Here is a 26603-nt window from a genome sequence, read left to right on the forward strand (position 1 = left end):
TTCATTTTACTTTTGAGAAGAGTTTTCTATATGCTGCCCTGGATGGCTTTGAACTCTTGGTTTCAGGGGATGTTCCTCAGTTAGGCTCTTGAGTACTGGGATTTTAGCTGTGTGCTACCACAGATGACTTTTTAAGTTCCTGAAAGAAAGTTTTTTTCAGTGAGCATGTATTGTTAAAAACAAAACAATTTAAAGGAATGTTCAACTAGTTTTGTGATGATGTTCAGCCATTTGAAATTTCTTTCTTTGATGCCTAAAGGGAACAGAACATTATAATCACAACTCTTTTTTCATGCCTCACTTTTCTTTTTGTAGAAAATTTTTCTACAGTGACAGGAGATGGGAAAACTCTCAACTTATGAGCATCAGATTGTAGAATGTGTGCAAATATTAGCTAGCAATTTTAAACATTTGAGAATCTGCCAGAAATATATATTTAAGTGTAGAAGAATTTTAATCCAGCAACATGGTTGCTCTGACAAGGTATCATTTCCAAAGACCTTCTAAGTCTGTGTGATCCAGCTGGAATGCAGACATGATACATACTTTTAATCCCTCTAGGTGGAATACTGACATGCCCAGAGGACACACCTTTAATCCCAAACAATGCCATCTAATTGAGGGACAGACAAAGTAACAAATCAGAGCACAGGACACACCCAACTCTCATGAGAACAGGCAAGAAAGAAAAGCTACTTAAGTCCAGGAGAGTAGCGGCAGTAGAGGAAGGTACAGTAGAGAGAAGACAAGGAGTAGAGTACAGTAGAGAAGACAGCACAATTGAGTTGAGTTGAGGTCAGCAGTTGGCAGTCAGTGGGGAACCAGTTGAGCGAGTGCAGTGGAGTTGAGTTCCTTTGTGACTTCATGAAGAGGCAGTAGAAGCCAGAGAATAAGAAGGGAGATTAAAACAAATTGACAGAGGTAGTTTGAAGCCAGGCAGAGCAATTCAGTGAGGAGCAGAGAGAAGCCAAATTGAATCAGCCTGGAGAGGAGTTTGAGCCAGAACAGCTGAGTTGAACCAGCCAGCCAGAGTTCGGAAAGAACCAGAAAACGACCAGTTATTCAGCATTAAGCCTCTGTGATGACAATTACTTCTGGTGAATAAAAGATACTTGTAAATTCAAGATGTCAGAGCCTACACAGTTCCTGCTTGCGAAAGCCAGTGGGTGAGACCCGATTGAATCCAATAATGTCTGCACCAGCGGCTTTTGCTCCACAGTGACAAAGGGGCTCTCCTTCACGCCTTAACCTCTCAATTGCTTAAACGGAGAGTGAGAAAAACATTAGTTATGCTGAACTACAAAATAGCATTGCAGGTCATGAGAAGATATAAAAATAAGGAAGGGGCATATTTAGAGTCCTTGATGATACACAGCTAATAGTTCTCATCAGGCCAAACCAGAGAACTGCTGCTAACCAGTTAAAATATTCCGCAGTATTTATGTCAGGCTTTTATCTGGTGGTTAGATTAGAAATCTAGAGTGTTCCTTGGAATCTACCAAACCCCACTCAAGGTGAGAGACATACCAGTGCTGGCAACTGGTACATCCAATATCAAGCACACTTCAATGAAGTTCTGTGTGAGCTCAGAGTCTAACAAGAGCAGCAGATTGGTGAAACAAATTACTCAGAACTTAAAGCACTGTCATGGGGAACGATTCATTGTGCTGCAAGAGCTGGGAGTTGGGAGGAAGGATGCTTCCAGTTTTAGATGACACCTGAGTTGTTTTTAATTAATGATAATTGCATTCCAAGTCAAATAAAATAGCACAGTGGGATTGAACCAGCATAATTCATTCAGGGACCGACAGACATGTACTTTGTGCTTATGATGTCAATTTTAGATAACAAACTGCAGTTGTCCACGAGGTTGGATCATGAAAGGCATTTATTATATGGTAGCCTAAGGACTGTGTGGTCTTGAGAATATTAGGTTAACAGGTTAACAGAGATGTGAGTAGACTGGCCAAGAGTGTGGGAAAGATGGGTACTATTTACAAGGCCATTTGTGGTGACCTAGAGGAGGGTGGGTTAAATTTCTGCAGCAATCATCCCAAGTCTTAGTGAGTGTATGGAGAATAGACCAGAAATTAAGATAATTAAGAATGATCAAGCATCCAGGCCAAGAGGGGAGTAAACAAGGACAGAATTTCATAAAAACTAAGAAAAGCAAAAAGTTTGAAAAGGCAAAAAGTGAAATTAAATAGGCACACTAATTCAATCATTCTGGAATAATACTTAATCTGAAAGTCAGTCTCAAATACTCGTTAGTTCCCCTCCCTCTCCAATTGCTTGAGTAGCCACTGAACCAAATTTCTGCTACTATCTGGCTATTTTGTTCAATTTACAAAGGGCTTTTCTCTGGCTTCCAGAATTCTTCATTAGCTTGCTCAACATCCTGAATACCATCACACCTCCTAGGAACATCCTTTAACCTTTTGTTTAATCTCCTGGATACATACCCAGTTTGTTCACTACTTGGTGACACAGTAACTGACAGCAGTCATAGCAGCATTAGAGTTCAAGACTGCAGATACTGTGGAGGCCAGAAGAGGTTCCTGCATCCCCTGGAGCTGGGATTACTGTTGTTTGTGAGCTGCCTGATGTGGGTGCTGAGAGCTGAACTTGGGTCCTCTAGAAGAGCAGTAAGAGCTCTGAATGGGTGAACCATTATCTAGTCCCACACAACAGTCACCTCCGAAATGAGGAAGTCAAGCTGAAACCGAATACAACCTAAAGAAGGTCTTTCTGATAAACAAAAAACACTACACAGCAGGGAGAATTTACACAGTCATCTTGTTGAGATAAAACTTTCAGAGTATCTAGAATTGAAGAAGTTATCAGTGAGCTTAGAAATCACAACTACATCACTGAGAAAAAAAAAATGTACATGAAATTCTTGACTTTAATGCACAGGGAGTTTATGCAATGTTTCTGCTCTCATTTTCCAGCCTGTATTCTGCCACTGATAGCACTCTCAGCCTTCACTGTTATTTCTAAAAGATGATGACGGAACTCTGAGAGTGGGAGAAGGAGTCTTCTCCAGGGAAGAACACACACACACACACACACACACACACACACACACACACACACACCAGCACTCATACACCAACTATTAAAGAAAAAGAGGCCATGAATTTGAATGAGAGCAAGAGTTGGAGACAGAAAAGATAGGGAGGGAAATAATATAATTATGCTATAACCTCAAGAGACCCCAAAAGGCATTAAAATAGAATTTATCAATCTCAGCCTAGGAGAATGCTTGGTTTCTTAACGTGTCCCATACAAACCGCAGAGCAAAGCGAGTCGGAAGAAAGGCGCAATCTCTGCCACCAGCGTGGCTGTGAAGGGCACAGGGCGGTGTTGGCTGACTTACATTTGCCCTCTTCATTCCTGCAGAGAACTTTGGTGTCGTCGGTGTTTTGTATAACTTCAAGCACTTCCCCAGGTTTTATCTGCAGATCTCTAGGTCCCCACTTTTTAGAAGTTAAGGAGGATGCAACTTTCGTTGAATATAGGACTCGAATTTCACCATCGTACTGAAAAAATAATCAAATTATTAATGTGTATTATTACAATAATTCGTTTATTGACAGATTTATTACGAAGTTTGCTTGTTTGCTTTTTGCTCTGTAAATGCCTGTGTGGATTATCTACAATTTGGTAATTAATACAGGAAGAGCTCTGTTAAGTATGGGTTTGACTATTCCTGGGACCAGGAGTCCTGCACTGTATCAATGGAGAAAACAAGTTGAGCACCAGCGTGCATTCATTTATCTCTTTCTGCTTCATGACAGCAGGTGCATTGTCACCAGCTCCATGAAACTCCTGTCTCTGGGACTTCTCCATGGTGGCTGGTAGCTTAGAACTGTGAGCCACAAGAAACCCCTGTCTTCCAAGATGCATGCATTAGGCTATTTTATCATATGTATGAAGAGAGTACCTCTCTATCCTTCAAGATGCTTGCATTAGGCTATTTTATCATAGCTATAAAGACAGTAATTACATCAACTCAAACCTCACTAACATAACATAAGAAATACTTATAGATTATCACTTTATCAAAGTTTAAAGGACAGCAAAATTTAAATGGTTATTAGAGCATAGAGGATATAAGCATGCATGGTTACTTGCTTAATTTATTATAGGAATACATTATTTAAAACATATAGAACAAAGAAAAGTTATGAGAAATAACGATAACATTGTTAACCATACTTTAAAAGCATATATTTTGTCATTTTGAATATTTTGGATTTTTTCATCAGTACTTTGACTCTGATTGGTATTAAATATTACATACCTTAAATTTTTTCCTGAGCTCTTTTTCTTCTTTTTCCTGCTTTTTTAGCTTCTTTGAATCTTTTTCTTCTGTTTTTGCCTTCCCAACATTAATTCCTTGACTAGGGTGAGAGAACACAGATAAACCAATGCTTTAATAGAGAAGAATAGATCATAATGAAGACTTGATTCTTAACATTAAAATTTTCAATTGTGGTTTTTCTTTTTTTTTGTGGCAGGGTCTCTTATATACACTGGAACTCATTATGTAGTCCAGGCTGGCCTAAAACTCTCAGAGAGCCATCTACCTCTCCCTTCCAAGTGCTGGCATTAAAGTCATATGTCACCATGCCCAACGTGTAATAATAAATTTTTGTTCAATGTTGTGTTTAACTCAGTACTTATCATTATAATCAATGATGACTTTCTGACATATAGAAGGGGTTCATTAAAATAATACACATGAGTTGAACTATAAGTGAAGGTCTATTATATTGAACCTATAATAAAACTAAATAACATGAAATATGATGGCATATTATAGTTTCGTGTGATTAAACCTAAACTTGAATATTTCATAGCTCTTTCTAGAAAATTGAGCAACAGAGATAATGTTATTAAAACGACTCAAAGGATGCTTTTTTTTAAAGAACTAAGTTATGTCATAAATAAAAGAGATAAAACTTATCTATCTTAATATTTTCACACCTAATTCAAATGGAATGATGAGGGAAAAGATGGAGTTCAGTGGCAGAGCACTACTCACATACAACACCCTAGACTTGATCTCCAGCAAAGAAATAATAAATAAATGGAGGCAACACAGAAGACAGAAAATATTGGTTAGTGAAAAGCATTTATGTAAAATTACTATTTTCAGTATTATGAGGGAACATCTTAGAGACAATAGCTAATAGACAATAACTACCTTAGCTATTTCATTAAATTGTTCCCTAGAATATAAAAGTTCAATACAGATGACTAGAAAGAAGTGTGAATTTCCATAGAAGAGAGTTTTTTTTTAAAAGGCACAAGAATATTTGTGAATAGTGAAATTTAACATTGATATTAATTTTCATTTTGATTATCTAGAAAAACTTTGCTTGTGTCTTCTTGAAAATGTTTGATCCTTTTTATTTATTTATCTTAGTATTTATCTTGTTCACTGTGAAAAGAACGAGGACCATTGCCCACCCGATATCCTGTATCTATCCTCAGGACCTCCTGCCTTTCATAGTCTGGGATTGGTAAAATTGCTGGCCCAGATTAGCTCTCTGGGATGGTCAGAGCATGGATGAATGCTGAAAATGCCCCACAAGCTATCTTTGAAAATAACTTATTCCAAAATAGAATACTGTGTTTAAAAACAGAATTGTTTTAATTCCTGAAAATAAGCAACTGGTAAGGAAAAAAACAAAAAACAAAAAAAACACCGGTCATATCCGATCAAATTCAGTTAGATGCAGCTTATTTTGCTCCAAGATAAAGGCCGGATGTGACTCTCAGTCCCTGCAGAGCTAATGGAATGGGGAGGTGTTTCTTGAGTACTATAAAACAGAAAGATGTATTGAAGCCCATGAGACATAGGCACAATGTCCTGGTAGTGAGGAATATTGAAATGAATGTTTCTAAGGGTAGATTTTCCTTCCACAGACAACTAAAAGGAAGGGAATCTCCTTTCATCTTGCTTTCTTGTTTTGCCTGTAGAACTTGATCTTCATTTGTGAACACCGGCACATTTTCCCTCCAGCTTCTTTGATCTTGATACTGTCTGTGGTTGAGTAAAATTGGCTTAGGTAAGAGTCAATACTTGAAGCTCCCTCATGTGTTCTTAAGTACAGCTCAGTGGACATAACTTGAGTCATTAATACTATTTTTTGTTTTTTAACTAATCAACTATACTGTCTTTTAACCCATCTCTTTTTTGAGTGCACTGCCAAAGTTTTCTAGCTCTTGTACACAAATCACCTTAAGTAGATATTAAAAAACAAGCAAGTATTCTAGCACACTATATTCTACATCAGAAGGAATTTTTCAAAAGGCGTTCCCTTAATGCTAAGTGATCTTTACTACTTTTCATATACTTTTAACCTTAAAGTTAAAAGTGAACCTCAAGTAAACTGAAGTTATTGTTCACAGTTAACTTAAAAAAAATTGACATGAAACTTTTGAGACTCTAATGCTTTCGGGAACAAAAAGTACATTAAAGTCCTCTTAAGTAACTAATTCTGTCATTTTTCACAGTAGAAACTGAGTTATCATGACAAAGAAAACTGAGGAATCACAAAGGGCTGAGGTCGAAAAAAAGCATATTCAAGGGGAAAAAAGTTTGGGAAAAGGGTAAAAATAAGAGGGAAGATGAATCATTGAAATGGCTTGTGAGCAGTATGGTCCCAGGAAATGAGTGAATATAGACAGAAGTGAGTCAACAGCAACCAGCAGAAGGGACAACCAGCAGAACCAAAGTCAGGGGAAGGGATGAGGATGGGGAGAAGAGAAAAGGTTAGGATAATTTGCTCACAAACCTAGCTCTGAGGTGAGAGCTGTGATCAGAAATAAGCATAGCTTTAGAAAAGGACAGCAGAGGTCACATGACCGCACACCGCACACATACACCAGTCTGGATTTTTACTCCAGTTCAATGCTGTTCAGAAGTCTCCTTGTCAATAGTTCATTGTAATGAAAGCATTTTTAATGACCTCATCTCTGCAGGTGGAGCAGGGAAGTCTGAGGTATCCACATCATCATAAACTTCTTCTCCCACATCTAATAAAAGACAGAATATCAATAGTGAAACACTGTTCATTTACATTTTGATGTAAATACATATTCAGTGATGTTTTATAAGCTAAAGACTGCTCTATAGCCAGTAGAAGATTTCTCAGTGTCTGAATAAATTTCTACTGAAGGTATTGTCTGCTTCTCAAAGGAAGGAAGGAAAGAAAGAAAGAAAGAAGAGAGGAAAAAGTTCCTTACCTTCTTGAGTGTGAGTATTCAACTTTAGATAATAAGTGAACAAAGAAAACAACGGAAACCAGTGAATATAATTACAACCATCATTATTTAGAAAAAAAAAAAACTGGAATAGTGTAATGACTCTAAAATTCCACCAGTGTAATCAACGCATGAATGGCAGGACTTCAGAACTGTGTAAAAAGAAGACAACTCGTTGGGGCATTGGCATTAGAAAGTAAATGGGAATTCTTTTATGATATGGGAAGCTAGGGCACTCATCCTATTTGTATATCTCTGTGTTGATCTTATCTATCTATCTATCTATCTATCTATCTATCTATCTATCTATCCATCCATAATCTATCTATATCGTGTTGATCTTATCTATCTATCTATCTATCTATCTATCTATCTATCTATCTATCCATCCATAATCTATCTATATCATCTATCTACCTATTTATCATCTATCTATCCACCTATAATCTATCTATATATCTACCCACCTAGCCATCATCTATCATCCATCATCTTCTTTCAATGATTTGTTCCATTAATTTACATTAATGGAATACATTACAGTGATAGTATGGTTGTAAATTGTATCGCCTTCAAAAGCAAACCTTTCTTTTTCTCTGATTTATTTAAATTATGTGGTTGCTAGAAACTGAACTCAGGACCTCTGGATGAACATTCAGTGTTCTTAACCACCGAGCCATCTCTCTAACCCTCTCAAAGGCAAATCTTATTTCTCTAAATAATATATATCAAGTGATAAAAAATAGCATGGGTAGAAAAGCAGCCATGGGTTAGGCAGTGGTGGCACATGCCTTTAATTCCAGCCTCAGGGTTTTGAACAATTGGTCCCCAGTTGTTTGGGTAGGCTTTGCAGGTATGGCCTTGTTGATGTTTGTCACTGGAGTGGCTTTGAGAGTTGAAAAGACATGTTCAACTACCAGTTTGAGCTCTGTTGTTGCCTGAGGTGTGATGTTGTTCAAGGTGTGAACCCTCAGCCTCTTACTCCTACCATCAAGCCTTCATCAAGGTGTATCACAGTGTTAGAAAAGCAACTAATACAGAAGTTGGTACCCAGGAGCAGCTACTGCTGGGACAGGCATGATCATGCTGCTTTTGGGAGGAATGTTAGGATGTTTTAGCACAACAAAAGAGAAGTATCTAATACATGAATTTTCTTTTTATTTTTATGGGTCTGCTATTCTATTGTTGGGTAGTTGGAGTCATCTAGGGTGAAATTGCTTGTGCAATGGGACATATTTATTATTTGCAGTCAGGACTTAAAGCAGGTACAGGAGCGATACTCAATGCTTCCCTCTACTTCATGTATAAGAAATAATTTGTAAAATACACCATTAATTTTTATTACATACCTAGTTGTTTAGGAGGAGGAGGGAAACTGAAAACAAAAGAGAATATAGTTAAAAATCAAAGTAATATGTATCTTGAAATTAATTCCTTTACATGAGGGAGGTGTGGAAGGCAATATTCTAGAGGTGTGACGTGGGTTAATCTGTTGATCATCATACCTTTCTTATCCTCCATTCCCCACTGATTTCTAACCATCAATTTGGAATTTTTTGAAAATAGTTTTGTTGTTCAAATAAAATGAAGTGTGAAGACAGTTGTTTTATGTTGCCCACAATCATTAGACCAATATTTCAGATTTGCTCTAAAGTTTGGTCATGTTACCATACCAGAGTAAGTTAAAATGGACTCAGTACTTTGGAGCCTCGTGTTTTCCATAGATCTGACCCAAATTGTTTATTTGAATCAAGGACTGAAATTATAGAGTCAAAATCAGCAGCAGTTGTTGGAATATGGCTGCACGTCTCCGGTATGTATATTTCTATACCAAACTGGAGAATGATGAATAAGAAAGGAATGCACATTTAAACTAGACAGGGTCAGGAGTGGGAGGGAACCAAGATTAGGTAGCATTTAGTTGAGGCAGAAAAAGATGTTTGCTTTTATTATTTTCTGAACCATGACAGGTACACACACACACATATACATATGTACACACACACACACACACACACACATGCACACACTTCTGAAAGATTCACGTATAGCACAGGAATAATCAATCACAGTACAATTTGAGGACATTTGCTCAAATAACCCCAAATCAGAACTTGGTGGTGTGAAAACAAGGCAAAAAAGACTCTTCTTCTAACCCTAAGTAAAGGTTATATTTGAGCAACGTTGCTCAAAAGAAGACTTATTACTATCTGTTTGCAAAATTGTGTGTCATTTATTGACTGCTATTTGGTGCTTTACAAAAAAAAAAAAAAGAGAGAGAAAACGAGGAATGCTGTGTGAAAACAACTTATACGGGTTTCAGTTAAATGTGGTGAACACATTAAAAACGCAAAACAGAATGATTCCTCTGTACCCGAGACCACGATTAAAATCCTTTAAATTCATATACGTGAAATTTATACTAAGAGGCTGTTTTGAGGCTGAAAGGGAAGAGAAATTTTATGTACTAGTTATTTAGATAAATTTGAAATATTGAGAGTAAATCTCTATAAGTATATAGTTAAGGTAATTAATAAATTACCATTATAGAACAGTTATAAAATTTTTCAACATTATATTCGGAGAAAAATTTTAAGTTATGTCCTGTAGTTTAACATAATTAACTCAATAAAGAACATGGATTTTTAAAAGTAGTCAGTATAAAACACAATGTAGTAAAATGTAGGCTTCCAATCAGAAAGGAAAATTTTGGATGATTGTGCAAATGAGAGAAATCCTACTAAATGGTGTGTATTCGTGAATGACTGTGTGTACTTGAGTATGTATGAGTGTGTGCGCACGTGTGTGTGTGTGTGTGTGTGTGTGTGAGAGAGAGAGAGAGAGAGAGAATATATGCAGGTTGTATATATATCTTCATGCGAGTTTGCTGGAAAAAGTATCTTAGAATCACATTATTTTGAATAACTGGGGTCCTCTGAGGTAAGTAGTGCTCACTAGGAATGAGTGTAAGATGATTAATGGAAAATAACAGTAAAGTGGTGTAAGTTCATCAGGATCCACTCCTTGGTTACAGGTTATTAGTAGCGTTCAATTAAACCAATATTAGTGTAGTTATAGTGCACTGAAGGTGGTCAGCCGACTCTTACGATGAACCTTCATTATTGTCTGACTCAGAGACTTTAGGTTTCTCTCGAATACTTTTCTTTCTGTCATCTTTTCCCTTTAACATCTTCAAAATGCCCCAGGACCACGTATTAGTCTTCTCTTCAACCTGCAGCATGGATCTTTGGAGTATCAGGCATTGATCAGAATGCAACAATCAGCAAACCATGGAGACATTGTATGGACATTCAGAGCTTCAACAATTATCCTATGCTGACCAGTTAGTAGATCATCGTAGCCAATAATACGGTGCTGTTAAGTTTATAAATTCTGGTGAGTCAATATTTCTTTCAGTAGGCTGGTCATTTTTTTTACTTATTCACTAAACATAAAGGTTTCTAAAACATAGAGCTAGATCAAGTCAGCTAGAATTAAGTTTAAAAAGATCTACTTGGTATTATTTTTGATTAAAGTAAAATATATACTAGGTCTTAAACACGCTATTTTAAAATGGAAAGAAAATTTATTAACTCAAAATATTTTATAAATTATTATTATAAAAATAGAGGTATTTATTATTAAGCAAAGGATTAGATATTCATACCATTCTGCTATAAAAACTATTATAGCTATCAAATGGTCTTAGTTTACCTGAAACAGTCTCTTACCCTGTACCCCAGGTTAGCCTGGGCTTTATTAAGCAGCTAAGACTGGCCTTGAAAGCCCGGGTTCATTTGATCCTTCTGCTAAGCCTCTGGAGTGTTAGAATTACAAGTGTGAACCCTGACACCCAGCTGTAATTATGTTATTATACAGAAGACATCACTGCAATGTGACCAATAAACTCTAGAGATGGTTGTAAAAGTAAATTATTGATTAATAGACAATTACTGAAAAATGTTTGTAAAAAAACCACAACACTTATAATTTGTCCTCTTTTCCTCTCATTTTTTCATAATTGAAAATTTTCTAATCTACCATTTCATTTGCAATGTGATACAATTATCTTTGACTTACCCTTATTGTCAATTAAACTTCACATAATTTTAGGACTGAATAAGAACAATATTTTCTACTTTTTTATCTTATCTGGAAATGAGAACTAAATTTGCATATAAGTAACATCTTTTTTTTAAAAAAAAAAAAAAAAAGCAATTCAGTGATTATTCTTACCTGTTATCAGCATCCTCCTCCTCTATCCCATCATAAATGTCATCATCTGGTGGTGGCGGGAACATCCCTTTGTTTAGATTAGGAAGGAAACTTTTTGTCAGTTGTGCAATTTGGTTACATACAAGTCACTCTGATTTTGATACAATTTCTCCCAATTTGATTGCAGAAAGCATCCCTCTTTCATATTTGCCATTTAAGTAGAAAACAAAATTTTCCCAGTATCACACAGCTAGTTCATAAATCAGTTACTTTATGGTTATTTTAAAGCATTGTAGGGACAAAGCAATAATAAAGAAATGAGTGATGATGGACACTCTGGACTTGATGTAAAACAAATGGGTGAGAATTAATATAAGAAAAAGTAATATGGTATAGGAGGCAGAATTAGATATCATGAAAAAAAAGTGAGGAGGTGGTAAAAAAATTTTAGTTAACAGTGAGTAGACTTTTAAGAGAAGACTAAGACACCATTTATGAAAATTAAATGGAATGGTAGGTGAATCTATAAACACTAATTGTAATCAAAAGAAACTACAAAAGGAAAAGTCACATATATATATATATTATATATATAACTGAAACCCTTTTATGTTTTATTTGTTATGCTGTGCTCTTAGGAACTTTGCTATTAGATAAAAATTTACTTAACAAATATTTATTGGCTACTTTCTATGTGAAGGTAAATAACCTTAAAATATAATGTTCAGGGTGAGAATGTGGGCTCTTTGTTATCAAGGGGTCTTCAGGAGGCATTGTCAAGGTAGCTGTACAGTTTGCACCTAGACAGGGGCAGTCCTGGAAGTCAAGGGGGAGGTTTATTCTTAACTGTGCTCAGAAAGTCTGCAGAAACCAAGGACCCTCCCAGGCCCCCTGACAGTGGGGGTCACACTGGGATTCACAGAAAATCTGGAAGACAGAAGTAATGGCCTCACTCCCGGTTCTTTTTCCCCCTTAGGATCCTCCTGATTCTTTCATTTCTGGTTCCTATCCAGATACATAAAAACACCTGTGCACATATGACAAGAAAGCAGAAGAGAAACTGTCTAGGGGAACAAAGGAAATTAAGGGGAGGAGGAGGAAAGGTGAGGGTTGAGGGGAATGTGATAAAGTTCATTACACACTCGTACAGAAATGTTCTTATGGAAATAAGTACTGTGAATAGTGGCTATACACCAATAAACTTATAGCTTAAATTCTTCATTTAATGTACAAGTATATTAAAAAATTCTCTTACTGTTAGCAAATTAAAGCGTTTTGTCATTAACCTACTCAAACATATTCAAGACTACAAACAGAAAGCTTGAGCCTCACCTCCGTTTCCGCTCTGACTGTGGCTAAGAACAAAACAGAAATAACAAATGTGTGAATTATTTAGTTCTCAAAAAGGGAAATTCAAGTACTGAGAAGACCATAAAATTAACATTCTACTTAAAACCAAGATGTAAGATATCAAGAGCAAGGAGAACGTGAATTATAGTGCATACATAGTGATGAGGCAACTATATAACCAATAAGCAAACAGCAAGAAACAAAGAGTTATAGGACTGTGGATCACAACAATCATGCCGCTTGAGTTTAATAACCTTCCCATTAGGCAGTTTTCTGTAATTATACATTATATTTAAAATTACTCTAGAAACTGTGTTATTTTAGGAGTCAATTAGGACAATTATCACTGCATTTCAATTCAACTCTTTTTCAGCATCTTAGTTCTACAGTACCTAATTCTTAATCTGATATTATCACTGAAATAGAAGTTTCTGGTTTCTTTGGAAACTCAGTTGTGTCATGTGAACATGTTTTTTTGTTTTGGTTCCAAGTGTGGGATGTGGAAATGTTTTTCCCTTGCCGAAAAGAACCCTCGTGAGAGGGTGTGTGATGTTGGTCAGCTGAAAGCTACCTTGTATGAGGGGCGTGGGTTTTGTGAGCTGTAAAATATCCCCTTGTGGACTTTGAGAAGGGTTAAATAGAAGCCCACAGACAGTGAGACAAGGCTTTCTGCATCTCTTCCCTTTTGCATTGCTGCGGTTTGAATCCTTCACTGGTCTTCCTCAGAGAGAAACAGCCCAGAGAACTTCTTGGGCTGCTTCGGTGGACTCTGGCCATTTGGGCAGAGTCTAGCCACTGCGTTCTGCTGCTGCTGCTGCTGCTGCTGCTTTGCTGTTTGACTAGACTGCTGGTACCCTGGTGACTGAGTTTGGTAATTCCCAAAGGACCCATCAACCTTTCATCAACAGGGAGTAGATAATAAAAAGGGCTACAGCCCCTTTCCCTACTAGTTTCCTACCTAAGGTCTGGGGGTTGGAAGGGAAGTAAAGGTGTTTAAGAACCTTAAATAAAGTAGGTGTGTGAAAAATCTAAACTTACACATTAAACTTTGTTTTAAGGAAAAAAAGTAAACAATTTAAGTTGATATCTTGATAGCACTTTTATTCCTCTAAACCCGGGTTGCTTTTAGCTTTAACTTATTTCCCTAACAGTCAGAACTTTTTCTATTTTACCTTTCATAGTCATGTGTTCTGGTCTGTATCTCTTCGTGTGAGTTGTGTGAGAGCCAAGTGTGGGCACTGAAAAAACTCAAGACATTGTCTACTTGTTCAGTTCTCATTTCACAAGGAAGAATTCACAGTTCCCAGGGTTTTGGCCCTTTTGAACCTAGGAACATCCCAACCCCATGTTGACCTTTGGTATAAGGTACCCGCAACAGGGTAAGTTTGATATGATCACCATACAGGACAATTATATCCTGGTGCTCAATTTCAATTTTAATGTTCCTTTTACAAGCCAGTAAAAAAAAAAAAAAAATCAGTCTGATACAGATCTTTGGTTAATTTAGACATAAAAGCATACTGTCGTCAATGGAACTTTGTAGAAAGTCGTATCACACAGAGAGCATGTGCACCATAATCTAGAAGTCGATTTGTGAAGTAGCTGGCACATCCTCCTTGCTGTCCACCCTCGTATCTGTTTTCTCTGCCACTTTCCCACACAAACGAGGCAATGCTTAAAATTAATTGCATTCTGGACGGCGGATATTCCTGGTGAATGCGTTTCCTCCCGGGGACGCTCATATCCAAGAGCTCAGGAATGTGACGCCCTAGGAGCAGGGCGGTCACATGTTCATTTCGTCCGTAGGGTGAATTTATTTATATTTGTGTGTAGTGCCTGCACTTGTTTGGTGTCAGATGGAATTCAGTTATTTTTAAGTGTTGTCATGAGAAACTACTAGGCAGGCATGTGGGGGAAGATGGCCTTGGTCTCCTTCTCCAAACAGGATGTTTTGGTTTTGCTCCTCTGCTCCACGGAAGTGTGCTTATTTTTCTAGGAGGAGATACCACTCTAACGTAGTGGAGTGAGTAGACACTGGGAAGTTGGACCTTTAATTAATATTTAGAGATTGTAGGGGATTGAGATTTGACCTCTTTTTTTTTTTTTTTCAGTATACCAGAGTGGTAGTGGAAGCCATTCTCTTTCCTGTTATATTTGCAAGCAATGGCAGGAAATGTATTTAGACTCAGAGATTTAAGGGTGGAAAAGTGTGTTTGTTTGTGATATTTTACATCTTTGGCTTCGTAGTTTCTAAAATCATACCAGTTTAGGCATGTCTCTATTATGAAATCATAATGAATATGATAAAAGTTCTTTGTAGCAGACAATACATTTAACACAATTATTTGGCTCATTATGTTTCTAGTAACACTTGATGTGTGTGGCCAACAAGTAAAATAAAAGACAGCAGGTGTCGCCTGGCCCTTGTGCTCACACCGGGTTTGTTAGACATGGTGGTTTGGTTTAGTGATAGAGAGCATCAGGTGACATGGAAGGTAAAATTGTGGAATCTTGAAATACATGATGTCTGGCAAGAAGAAGGTGATCTGCTTACTGTTCATGTGTCACACACCTGTCAGGAGCATCCTGCTCAGCCACATCATCGTAGACCTCTTGGTCATCTTCAACAAGTCTCGACGGAACAGCATTAAGTGTGTTCTTCTTCAGCTTCAGAGAGTCGTAGTCAATCTCAACGGCAGTCGTTTTAATATAACCGTCTACCAAAAGCAGAAAGAGGCCCAGGCAACCAGAACTCAAACACTTCGGAGTGATGTATAAAGTATCAGTTGTCCAGTTAGTCTTAGAGATTTCTCTTTAGGGCTGGGAAGGAGCCTAGCATACCCAAAGCCTTGGATTTGGCTCCCAAGCTGTGCATGTGCCTCTCATGCACGCTTGCATGCATACAAACAAAGGCACTTCATTAAACATCAAAGAGGTGTCTTTGCTTGCAATATTGACTTACAGAACTTCTGTGTAGCCACAAGTTCTATGTACTCTGTCAGAGGCTTACTCTGTGGTTATTCAAAGTGAGCCAAGATTCAGTCTGAAGATGCTAATGTGACTTTTGTAAAATTTTACATTGCTCCTCACTAAATATTAAATACACTTGCCATTTTAGATTTCTTTTTTCTCTTTCTCTGTTTACTCAGTAGCATATTCCTCACAAGCAGCATACATGTCTGGAAGGATCTAACTCAGAAGAAACTTATTGCTAGGCTGATCATACACTTTAGGAGAGAACCTATGACGATTATTCTGATAAATGCATTGAACTAACTCCTAAGGACTTATCATCATATCCACAGATTTAGGCATCTTGTAACTCTCATCAGAGAAGCTGTTTGCAGATGAAAATCAACACAGAGACCCAAAACTGGCAAAAGTGTAGAGACTAAGAGACTACAAAATGCCCAACTTTAAATATCTCAGGGATTTTGCTGAAGAGTGGCAGAAAGAGTTTAAGAACCAGAAATGGTGGACAATTACAAGGAAAGTGCCCTCCAGACACAGCAGGGCAACTGTACAAACAGGCTCACAGCAGTTATGACAGTATTCATAAGAGTTGTCAAGATCTAGACAAATCAAATCCCAGCATGAGAGAAGAGTCAAGCATGAAGTTCCACTCCCCAAGTAAGACATGCCTGGTAATTGTCAGGAAAGGAAGCCTCCGTTTTCTCTAAGAGGATAGCCCCTGATGTAGACCAGGCTCCAGTGAAAGGCCACACATCCAAGAATATTTGAGTAGCATAATTGGGGGGAAATGACACAAGGTTGGTTGAAAAGAAAAGGGGTTGGATCTGGGATGAGTTGGAGGAGGGAAAAAGAACATGATCAAAACATGTTATGCAAAATTCACACAGACACAGACACACACACACACACACACACACACACAGAGAGAGAGAGAGAGAGAGAGAGAGAGAGAGAGAGAGGCAGAAATAAGAAAAAAGCAAGCCCTTGAAGTCTTGAAGACACTGGAAAAGGCACACTCACATGACCCCTTTGCAGTTCTGCCCAGCCATTTTCCTTCTGGGTTGTCTGTGATGCGGATTATTTCAATTTCCTCTCCTTGCCTGACGCTCAGTTCATTCTTTCCTCCTTTGACATCACAGCAAGCTTTTGCATGATGGATGACTTGAATGGGGCCTGTTAGCTACAAGAAGATGGAAAAACATAACAGAAAACCACTAAGAAATATAATTTTGAAAGACAATAAACCCACAAACAACTGTCATTCCTGTTAAATACTCTTATTCTTTTGACTGCTTTTGGGACCCTTTTTCTCCTAACTAGTTGCCTTGTCCAGCCTTAATACTTTTGGTCCTAGTTTTACTGAAACTTGATATACCATATTTGGTTGATATCCATGCAAAGGCTGCATTTTTCTGAAAAGAAATGGAGAAGGAGTGGGTAGGAATGGTGCTAAGAGGGGAGGAGAGAGGGGAACCTGGGATTGGGATTGAATATATGAGAGAAGAATTTTTTAAAAATACAAAAAGAAAGAGTTAAGGGAAATCACAGAGGTGCACCAAGACTGACAAAGAACAAGTGAGCATGTGTTTGTGGTTCATGAGAGAGGGATAAGGATCTGATGTGCAAAAGAACTCTGGGATAAAACATCCAATAAATAGGCACCACACATGTACTTATGTACACTAGCCCTGTCTGTCTTTCTTTCTTTCCTTCTTTCTTTCCTTCCTTCCTTCTTTCTTTCTTTTTTTCTTTCTTCCTTCCTTCCTTCCTTCCTTCCTTCCTTCCTTCCTTCCTTCCTTCCTTCCTTCCTTCGTTTCTACCTTCCTTCCTTTTACTTGTTTGAGTATAAGCTTATCATAAATACTACCTGCTACAAATAAGATAGCATTTTAGAAATAACTTCAAAGATAGTAAACAAATACTAGGCAAAGTTTTCATTATTAGTATTCTGTATATCTTGATGATTTAGTAATAGGAGGATAACATACTTTAAGGTATGAGTCCCTAGATCCTAATTTTCTATTCCCAAATAAATATCTTCAATAGGGTGTCTCTCATCTTATGATTAATAAATATGGATTGTGACTTTGGGGGGAAGAAACTGTTTTATTGAGTCTATGTTGTGAATTATGTGACATAGTGCTTATGTAACATCAAAATGTCTTTAAAAGCTTAGGTTGATAGACAACTACGGTACCAATTATGAGATTTATTAGTAAGAGTAGAAAGGTTTGGGGCTGAGCTGGCTTTATTACAGTTGGCCTGTTTGTGAGCAATCTGTAATTTGAATTACAGATCTTCTGCACCTGCACTGGACTTGAATCCATGCAGTGTTCAGAGTGTGAATTGGCTACTTGTTGACATTTTCTTACTACTTCAGTGAAATACATATCGTTATGTCAGTTTTTGAGAAGGATTTCTCAATAATGTAGAATTAATTTTCGTATCAATAAACATTGATATGTCAGCAAAAAATGTTGAATTATGATATGCGATGATACTGATGGTTTCTCATATTTGTAAACACAAGTGTCTATTAATACCTGAGTGAAATATAGCTTGTAATGTCACAGACTTGACAAACCCTTGGGTTCCCACATATTAATATGACTTCTGTACCTGTTTTTCTTAACAACATTATTTGAATGAATGTGTGAAATCATGTATTACATATTTCCCCAAACTAATCTCAAATCCTTGAAAACTATGAGCAATCTCTTATGAGAAGTACACTATATACATTTTTATGCATTAAATTAATTTTTACCTGAAGACTATACCAAGATGTGTATCTTGGTAGTCACTCATTCTGTATGAGTAAAATGTTTTACTTTTTACATTGCAATGATAACTTTAATTGTACATAGGAACCTTCTTTAAAAATTTTATGAAAACTCATAGTAGGTACAGTGGCTTTTATGTAATATTTCAATTAATCCCATAACAGACTATAGAAAAATGTCACTTATATCCACTTTAAAGACAAAAGAATCTGAATCTCTGAGGAGATGAGCAATAAGCTTGAGAGCACAGAATTTGTATGTGCAGCTGGGATTGGAATCTCCATCTGTCCAAAGGATTGCAAGTTGGATTGTTTTCCTTGCATCATGCTGCTGAACTTTTGTTTTAACATAACAAATGTACTGAGAAGTTTTACATGAGTCATATTTTGTAATTCCATGAATCTAATCCTCCAGAGAAATAAATATTTAAAGGAATAAGTATTTAAAGAAAACACTATAAATTCCTTTAAAAGTGAAGAATAGTTTTGTAATTGAGATCATCACTCTAAATACTTCCACATACCAGATGGCTTATGTCATTAAAGATGGTATAGCCAAGAGAGTTCAGTCAGTGGGTGTGGCGTAGTGGTGGTAGCCATAGAAGTGACACCATTACCAGAATTCAGAGAAGATAAAAGTCAGAAGTTGAGGCATTTAAAGAGAGATGAGAGACAAGCAGGTCTTAGAAATTAGTAAGTGCAAAGCTTAAAGGTAAATGTGTAGCTCAGATCCAGATATCAGGGTCTCTAGTAGCTCAAAGGAATTGTGGTTCTCCCAGAAACACTGTGTCCAATGCATCACCATGCAATGTGCCATTGGGATGTCTATGTGTGTGGTTCTAGACTCATAGCACACAGTAATGATGTAGTCATTTCCTCTGTCAACATAAAATCCCTGGGAACCCAATGAATTATAAGATAATTACATTTTAGTTGGATTTTTTTATCCTGTTTTATTTTGGATGGTAGAGATAGGTGGTATATTGGTCAAAAAACAAATATTGTTTTAAAACAATAATTAAAGAACCCCCCCCCCCCTAACTTTGTAAATTTTTCTTGTGATGTTACAGAAAGAAAGTTTCAAAATGATGCTATTGCTTTACTGGTCAGCAAGCAAGGCCTTACTTTAAATTTCTTCTTTAATTCTTGTTCTTTCTTCTCTTTCTCCTTCTGCTCCTTTCGTTCTAGCTCTAACCTCTTCTTTTCTTCCTTTTCCCGTTTCTTGTCTCGTTCTTTGGATGATTCTCTGGGAATATAAATTGTTAAGTTGTGGCTCTGTGTGCAGGTGTTTGTAGGTCAGAATTAGGCATACAGAGAGGTATCTATCCACCACAGACGACGTTCTCTGAAGAGGAGATGAGGCAAGAAGCTAAAGATGTAAAAATTCTGGAGGTGTGAGAATGTTTATAAAGCCAGAAGGAGGCTCACAGCTAGGATTACCTTCTATGACAGCCCCAACTCCTCCCCCACCCCTGCAGTGTGCACCACAAGGAGGAAGGCATCTTTGAAAAAGCTCTTGTCCTTGGCATGTTGGCATCTCACCCTCTCACTTCCTTGGTCATGCGTGAACACACGCTCACAATCACTCATACAACTTTTAATTCAGAGACTAGTTTAATTTGGAGAACTGGTTGAATAATTAGGTAGACAAAACTAAACTAAGATACATACCTGAGCTCAGCATTCTATTGAAAAGGATTACTCCTATTCTCACAGTTTCTGTGGTGGTTTGAATAGGAAGGGCCTCCACAGACTCATGTTTGTGAATGCTTGATCATTGGGAGTGGCACTATTAGAAAGTATGGCCTTGCTAGAAGAAGTGTGTCACTGTGGAGGCAGGCTTTGAGGTCTCCTATACTCAAGCTACGCCCAGAGTGGCAGTCTTATTCTACTGCCTGCAGATCAAGATGCAGAGCTCTCAGCTCCTTCTCCAGCTCCTTGTCGGCCACATGCTGCCATGCTTTTCACTATAATGAAAATGGACTAACCCTCTGAAATTGTAAGCCAGCCCAAATTATATGTTTTTCTTTGTAAGAGTTGCCATGGTCATGGTGTCTCTTCACAGCAATAGAAACTCTAAGACAGTTTCTAAGAAATTCCTTGGTCCATTTTGAACTCTATTGTGGAATCACTTTTCATATCTATCCAGCAGACTAGAACATAGGCATCTGGGTGCTATGCTAAGCCACATTCCACAATATCTCTGTGTCTGGATGAAGCAGGTATGAAACACTAATAGAGAGAAATACAGATTCTAGAGTCTATTCCCTGGCTGTCTTTCAAGTGGCTTGCAGGTCTCACATGACAGCTTATCACCAGAGTCCTATGTAGAGTCCTTGGAGAAGTAAACCAATTTTAGTCCTTTGGAGTAAAGTAACAGATGTCATTACGTGCCAACCATTTGCATAAATAAAGCTTTTCCTTCCTAGTATTTTTGCATAAACATGCGCCCTCTTACAAAACATTGTATTCATCTTAGAAGAAAATTCTTATGGGAATAAGTGCAATGCATACATGTCTTCATATGTTTCTCCTTCACTCTCTTGTTCCTGTCAAAAAAAACCCCAGACAATTATTAACTGTGATTATTCCAAAAGATCACACACATATTTCATTGACAAATTATTCTTTAAAATAAGTGTTTATGAGTTTATACATTGAAGCCTAAATTTGCATATTTGAAAGTTTCTTTCTTTTTCTTTCCCAAATAAAGGAGACCTTATTCTCTGTCTTGCTCAGTCATTTAGCTGTGCAGCCAGATGTAAGTTCAGCACTACAGTACCATGAGTCAGCACACTGACTGGCATATGTTTCAAGCATTTAAAGTAAGTAAGGTTAGAAATGGAAAAAAATACCATTGGGACTCATAAAACTTTTTATTTGTCTGCTTATAACAGAAGGAACTGAATCATAATAATTGTTAAACATTCCACTTTTAGAAATAGAAAAAGAGAAATAAAAATATCTGACCTCTTCTAGATTTCCAGTACCTAAAGGATTAAAAAAACAAAACAAAACAATACACTGCAATTAAGAAGTATTTCAAAATTGATCAGTGGATAAAATAATACTTATATCAATTTAAAGTATAACAGAGCTTAACATTTTAAAGCACAACATAATGTGTGCCCTGGTATTCATAAGATAATGCAAAAGTAAAAAACAATTATGATACCTTTTATTTGCTTTATGTAGGCATAGTACATTTGATGTATGCACTTGTGTGAAGTACAACAAGGGAAACAATCACAAATAGTTCACATTTTTTGGTGAATTCTTTCTTGAGGATTTACTTTTATCAAATAAGTCAAGGTGATTAAATTTAAAAAGACTACTCAAGCGTTTACATGTTACCAGATATCAATTATAATCTAATGTTATGATTAATAAGACAATAATATTAACCCCAACCATAATAAAACAATAATGAAGTATAGCTTTAAAACACATAGCTAGGACAAAGGAATTGAAAAGAGAGCTATGCTGGATAGTTTTACATCAACTTGACACAGGCTAGAACTATTTGAGAGGGGGAAGCCTCAATTGAAAAAAAAATGCCTCCATGAGATCCAGTTGTGGGAAAGCCTGTTGGGCATTTTCTGAACTGGTGACTGATTGGGGAAGGCTCAGCCCATTGTGACTAGTGTCATTCTTGGGTTGGTCCTGAGTTCTATAAGAAAGCAGACTGAGCAAGCTGTGAAGAGCAAGCAAGTAAGCAGCACCCCTCCATGCCTTCTGCATCAGCTCCTGCTTTCAGTTTCCTGCCCTATTTGAGTTCCTGTCCTGACATCTTTTGATGATGGACTGTGATGTGGAAGAATAAACTAAATAAACCCTTTCCACCCCAAGTTGTTTTGGTCACGGTGTTTCATCACAGCAATAGTAACCCTAATTAAGACTGAGACTAAGAAAAATTTACATATGGTCACATATTATATGCACACATATACCCACATTCCTATATACCTGAAATACTATAGGTATGGACTATAAATTAATAGGAAATGAATAAATTATTTTGAATTTGGTAGGGAGAATATTGGCAATGTATATGAGGGATCAAGTCTAGTTTTCTACTAAGTTCTCAAAGACCTAAACGCCAGGGGTGATGTTTGTAGGAAAAATAAAATAAAGAGCTGGTTCATTTCCTAGATACAAAGACTTTCTTAAAAAGTTAAAAAAAACATTTCCAAGCAAAAAAAAAAAAAAACCAACAACAACAACAACAAAAAAACAACAACAACTAATGAGTCTGTTAATATCAAACTGTATTTGTGCTGGAGAAAAGACAACATGGACTAAGTTGACAGACAATAGAGAGACTGGAAAAAGTTTGAGGTTGGCATGGATGAGTATCTTGCATATAAAGGACCCCTGCGAGTTTGCCAGGAGAAGATCCTACATAAGCCAGTCATAGCAACTGGCCATCAAAGATGCCATGACATTTGACTCATTCAAACATGTAGCTCAGATTAAAAAATTAAAATGTTAGCCCTTACCATCAGAGTGCATGACACCATCTGGATTTTCTTCATGTATAGGATTTCTGAAAACAAGAAAGAAAAACCAAAACAAAACATGAGAATAATGTAGATGCTCACCTTGAAATGAAAATATACAATAATATATGCACTTAACAATGATTAATAAGAAAAAAAAAGAGGTCATGAGTTTGAAAGAGATCAAGGAAGGGTATATAGAAAGGGTCAGAGGGAGGGGCAAATGATGTAATTACAGTATAAACAGGAAAATGACTGATTTACTGAATTAATGTTTGCCGACTTAAAATTAAAAAATCACTGGAAGAGATGTTAGTCTTATGTTTATGCTGCTACTGTGGATTTAAAAGAAAAAGTATTGAGAAGGTTGAGTACAGCACCATCCATTCATAGTAGACACATTCAACGGGTCCATTGCTTCAGGAGGCTGACATATTTCCCATTAGCTGTGCAGTCAGTCAGTTGGTCAGAACTGAGATTCTTCCAGCATTTGATTGGTTCTCTGACACATACAAAGGAAGGAGTTGCTCCCACCCCTGACTTACTCCTCTTCCTCAAACAGATCCCACCCGCTTTACTTCCGTCAAGTGCTTGAACTGCGTGTACGTCCTTCCCCTCAAGTGCTTAAGCTAACTGTTCTTAGCAGCAGTGTCACCACAGGGGCTCACACATTCTCAGCGGTTTATGTAGCCCACGAGGTTTTCCATTCCTACTCTAAGACTGGTTAGGGACGGTGTAGAAAACAGTCAATCTTTCTGACTCTGGACATTACGAATAACCAGTTGCCAGTCTCAGCTCTACCTCTAATGATCTCATCGTTCTAGTCTACTTTTCCTATGTCATGCTTTCTGATGATACCCATTCAAAACCTTTACCACTCTCCTCAAAAATGCTCTCTTTTTCGCTCCTGGGAATCAGATTAAACTTGTATTTTGTTTTACTGATAAAACAGGAATAACTGAAAATTATTTCTGTCAAGATATATCCCCTTGGAACACACACTTCTATAGCCCACACGCACTTAACTTCTCCCCACCATTCTGTCCACCCATGTCCTGTTACACCCACCTTCTTAGAAGTTTTTCCCTTTTCCTCGTGTTGTCATGTTATTTATACTCTCCTTTATTCTTATCCCTTAGGATAAGATCTCATTCTTGGTTTTCTCCTTCAGCTCAAGTTACTGTTACCCATAAGAAGAGGTAAAATTTTCAGGGCTATTACATAACAGTTACTAGCAGATTCACACGTTCTATCACGCAGGAAGGCAAACAACCAAAATAGCTTCAGGAAGTCCCTGGAACTGATAAGATTCACTGGGCTCTGCCTGCTTAAACAAGCCAAGCTTCAAAGACAACCACACAAGCATAGCTGCAAAGTAGACTCTAAGAACAGCCCAGCTGCCCGGCAGAAGCAGAAACCAGCCCAGCTGCCTGAGAGAGGTTCAGCCTAGCCGAGTCACTTGGAAAGGACACTCTCCAACATGTGGAGCTGCCCGTGGGTTGTGCAGTGTGCTCTAGGATCCCAGCTTTGGTTAGCTTTCACTCATGGTGGGGTGGGCTTTGGTGATGGAGTTATCTTTGAATCTTTTCTGTCCTCCAAGTAACCCCTCACTCATATTCCTGTATATGACCCAATAAAACTCATTGGTGGGCTAGAGAAATGGCTCAGAGGTTAAGAACACTGGCTGTTCTTCCAAAGGTTCTGAGTTCAATTCCCAACAACCACATGGTAGCTCATAACCATCTACAATGAGATGGTGCTCTCTTCTGGTTCTCAAGCACACATGCAGGTAGAATGCTGTATAAATAATAAATACATTAATTAATTAATTAATTAATTAATTAAAACCTCATTGGTATACCAAGGTAGATTTTGATGGTATCTGGACCTTGCTCTGTCATGGGCATGAGATAAGTGTATTGTCTCCTCAGGAAAAGATTTGTCCAACAACAACTGCCTGTTTGAATCTTTTACATCACCACAAGACAATTCTCTTTCTAACAGCCAATTTTTTAAGCCTATATTCACTGGCTCTAATTTTTACCCTTCCCTCATTTCTTCATTGACCATTATCTGTCTTGTATTGCCATGTATTCTTGAAAACTACTCTAAGACTTCCTATTTATCAGTTTCATAGATTTGCTTTATAGCTCCTGACCATAGTGGCCATTCACACCCCCCCCCCACTACTTCCTGGCCCACTCCTTGTCCCTCTGGCCACCAACTGCCAGTTTCCTTTGTGGGTTTATGCTCGTTTAGCTTCCCCTGTAAGCAATGATGTTTGTTGTTTATTTTTTTTCTCTATGTTCTCAGTTTGGCTTATCTTCATTTTCTTGTAACATCATGTAACATCTTAACATTCATGATGTCCCTGTTGAAATCTCTATTTATCTAACTCAGGTCTCCCTTCTGAGTTTTAGAGACATGAGTGTACCTCCATTGTTTCATATCTCTGGAGATATAGGAGTCTGGAACTCCCCCATCCCTACTCTAACTTGGAGGCCTTCAGCCAGTTTTGCATTCTCTCAAGAAATGAGGTCTCCATCTTCACTGTAGCCTTAGCCAGAGCAGTTTTCTTGCATCAAGGAACAGCACCATAATGCACACATCCACTGAGGCTTCAAGCCATCCTTTTCTCCTCTTCTTCAGCCCCTCATACACTAATCATCAGGTTTCTATAGTTAGTGGGTCTCATGATTCTTTTCTTCTTCCATCACTTCTTTCTTCTAGTGCTTGGGAGCACTTTCCCCATCCCCACCCTGACAGGCCCTCCTCCAGCTTATGTGATCTTTATAACACAAAAAAACAACCTCCCTCTCTCTTCCCTCACTTTGTCCATCCAAAGGATTCAGTGGGTGTATTTCTGTCTTAGGAAATTTTTTTCTTTCAATTTAATTTTTTTTCTTGGTTTTCATTCATTTCCTTCTGGTGATGCAAAGGCAGGGTGTAAAATTGGTATAGAAAAATAGGCTTGGTGAGCTTTTATGCCTTGCTGCTTGCAGTCTGTCCTGTATCCCAAAGAGTCATAGCTCTGTATTTCCATTGAGAGTCAAATGTCTATTATAAGCCCGTGTTAAAAGAATATAGTGTGTTGCTACAGAGATGGCTAAGCAGTTAAGAGCACTTGCTGCTCTTGCTTAGGAAACTTCTTTGTTTTTCACACACTCGCACGGCCTTGCATCGGATTCTAATTCTAGTTCTAGGGGATCTGATAACTTCTTCTGGCCTCAGTAGACACCAGGCATGCATGCATATACCCACTTACAGGCAAAACCTTCATACACACAAACTAGAGATAAATAAAATACAAAAATACACTGTAATCTGGAAACAAGTTTTACCCTAAACCAAAAAAAGCAAGCAAGCAAGCAAGCAAACAAACAAAAACACTAAGGAAGAAAAACCAAATGAAATAAAGCCAACTTTGCATTCAATTAGCAATCTTCAGGAGGCACAGGGGGAGAAAGCATAAATGCACTAACAGAGACACAACCAGCAAAATGCAG

The 26603-nt window shown here is 37.5% G+C and overlaps 1 protein-coding gene across 1 annotated transcript in view; it reads right to left on the reverse strand.

The window, feature by feature from the left end:
• Fyb1 (FYN binding protein 1) overlaps positions 1–26603 on the reverse strand; it is a 139097-nt gene that overhangs the window by 9524 nt on the left and 102970 nt on the right. The window contains exons 4-16 of the mRNA XM_055601147.1: positions 23098–23144; positions 21569–21588; positions 21113–21147; positions 19724–19844; positions 16837–16996; positions 15416–15560; positions 12826–12848; positions 11515–11581; positions 10386–10523; positions 8628–8653; positions 6984–7050; positions 4307–4406; positions 3380–3542 (exon numbers count right to left, since the gene is read on the reverse strand). Coding sequence (XP_055457122.1) covers positions 3380–3542; positions 4307–4406; positions 6984–7050; positions 8628–8653; positions 10386–10523; positions 11515–11581; positions 12826–12848; positions 15416–15560; positions 16837–16996; positions 19724–19844; positions 21113–21147; positions 21569–21588; positions 23098–23144 — 1112 coding nt within the window. The remainder of the gene's footprint in view (positions 1–3379; positions 3543–4306; positions 4407–6983; positions 7051–8627; positions 8654–10385; positions 10524–11514; positions 11582–12825; positions 12849–15415; positions 15561–16836; positions 16997–19723; positions 19845–21112; positions 21148–21568; positions 21589–23097; positions 23145–26603) is intronic.

Source organism: Psammomys obesus, unplaced genomic scaffold (genome assembly GCF_907164565.1).
Source record: "Psammomys obesus unplaced genomic scaffold, mPsaObe1.curated_primary_1811, whole genome shotgun sequence".
Taxonomy (NCBI): Eukaryota; Metazoa; Chordata; class Mammalia; order Rodentia; family Muridae; genus Psammomys; species Psammomys obesus.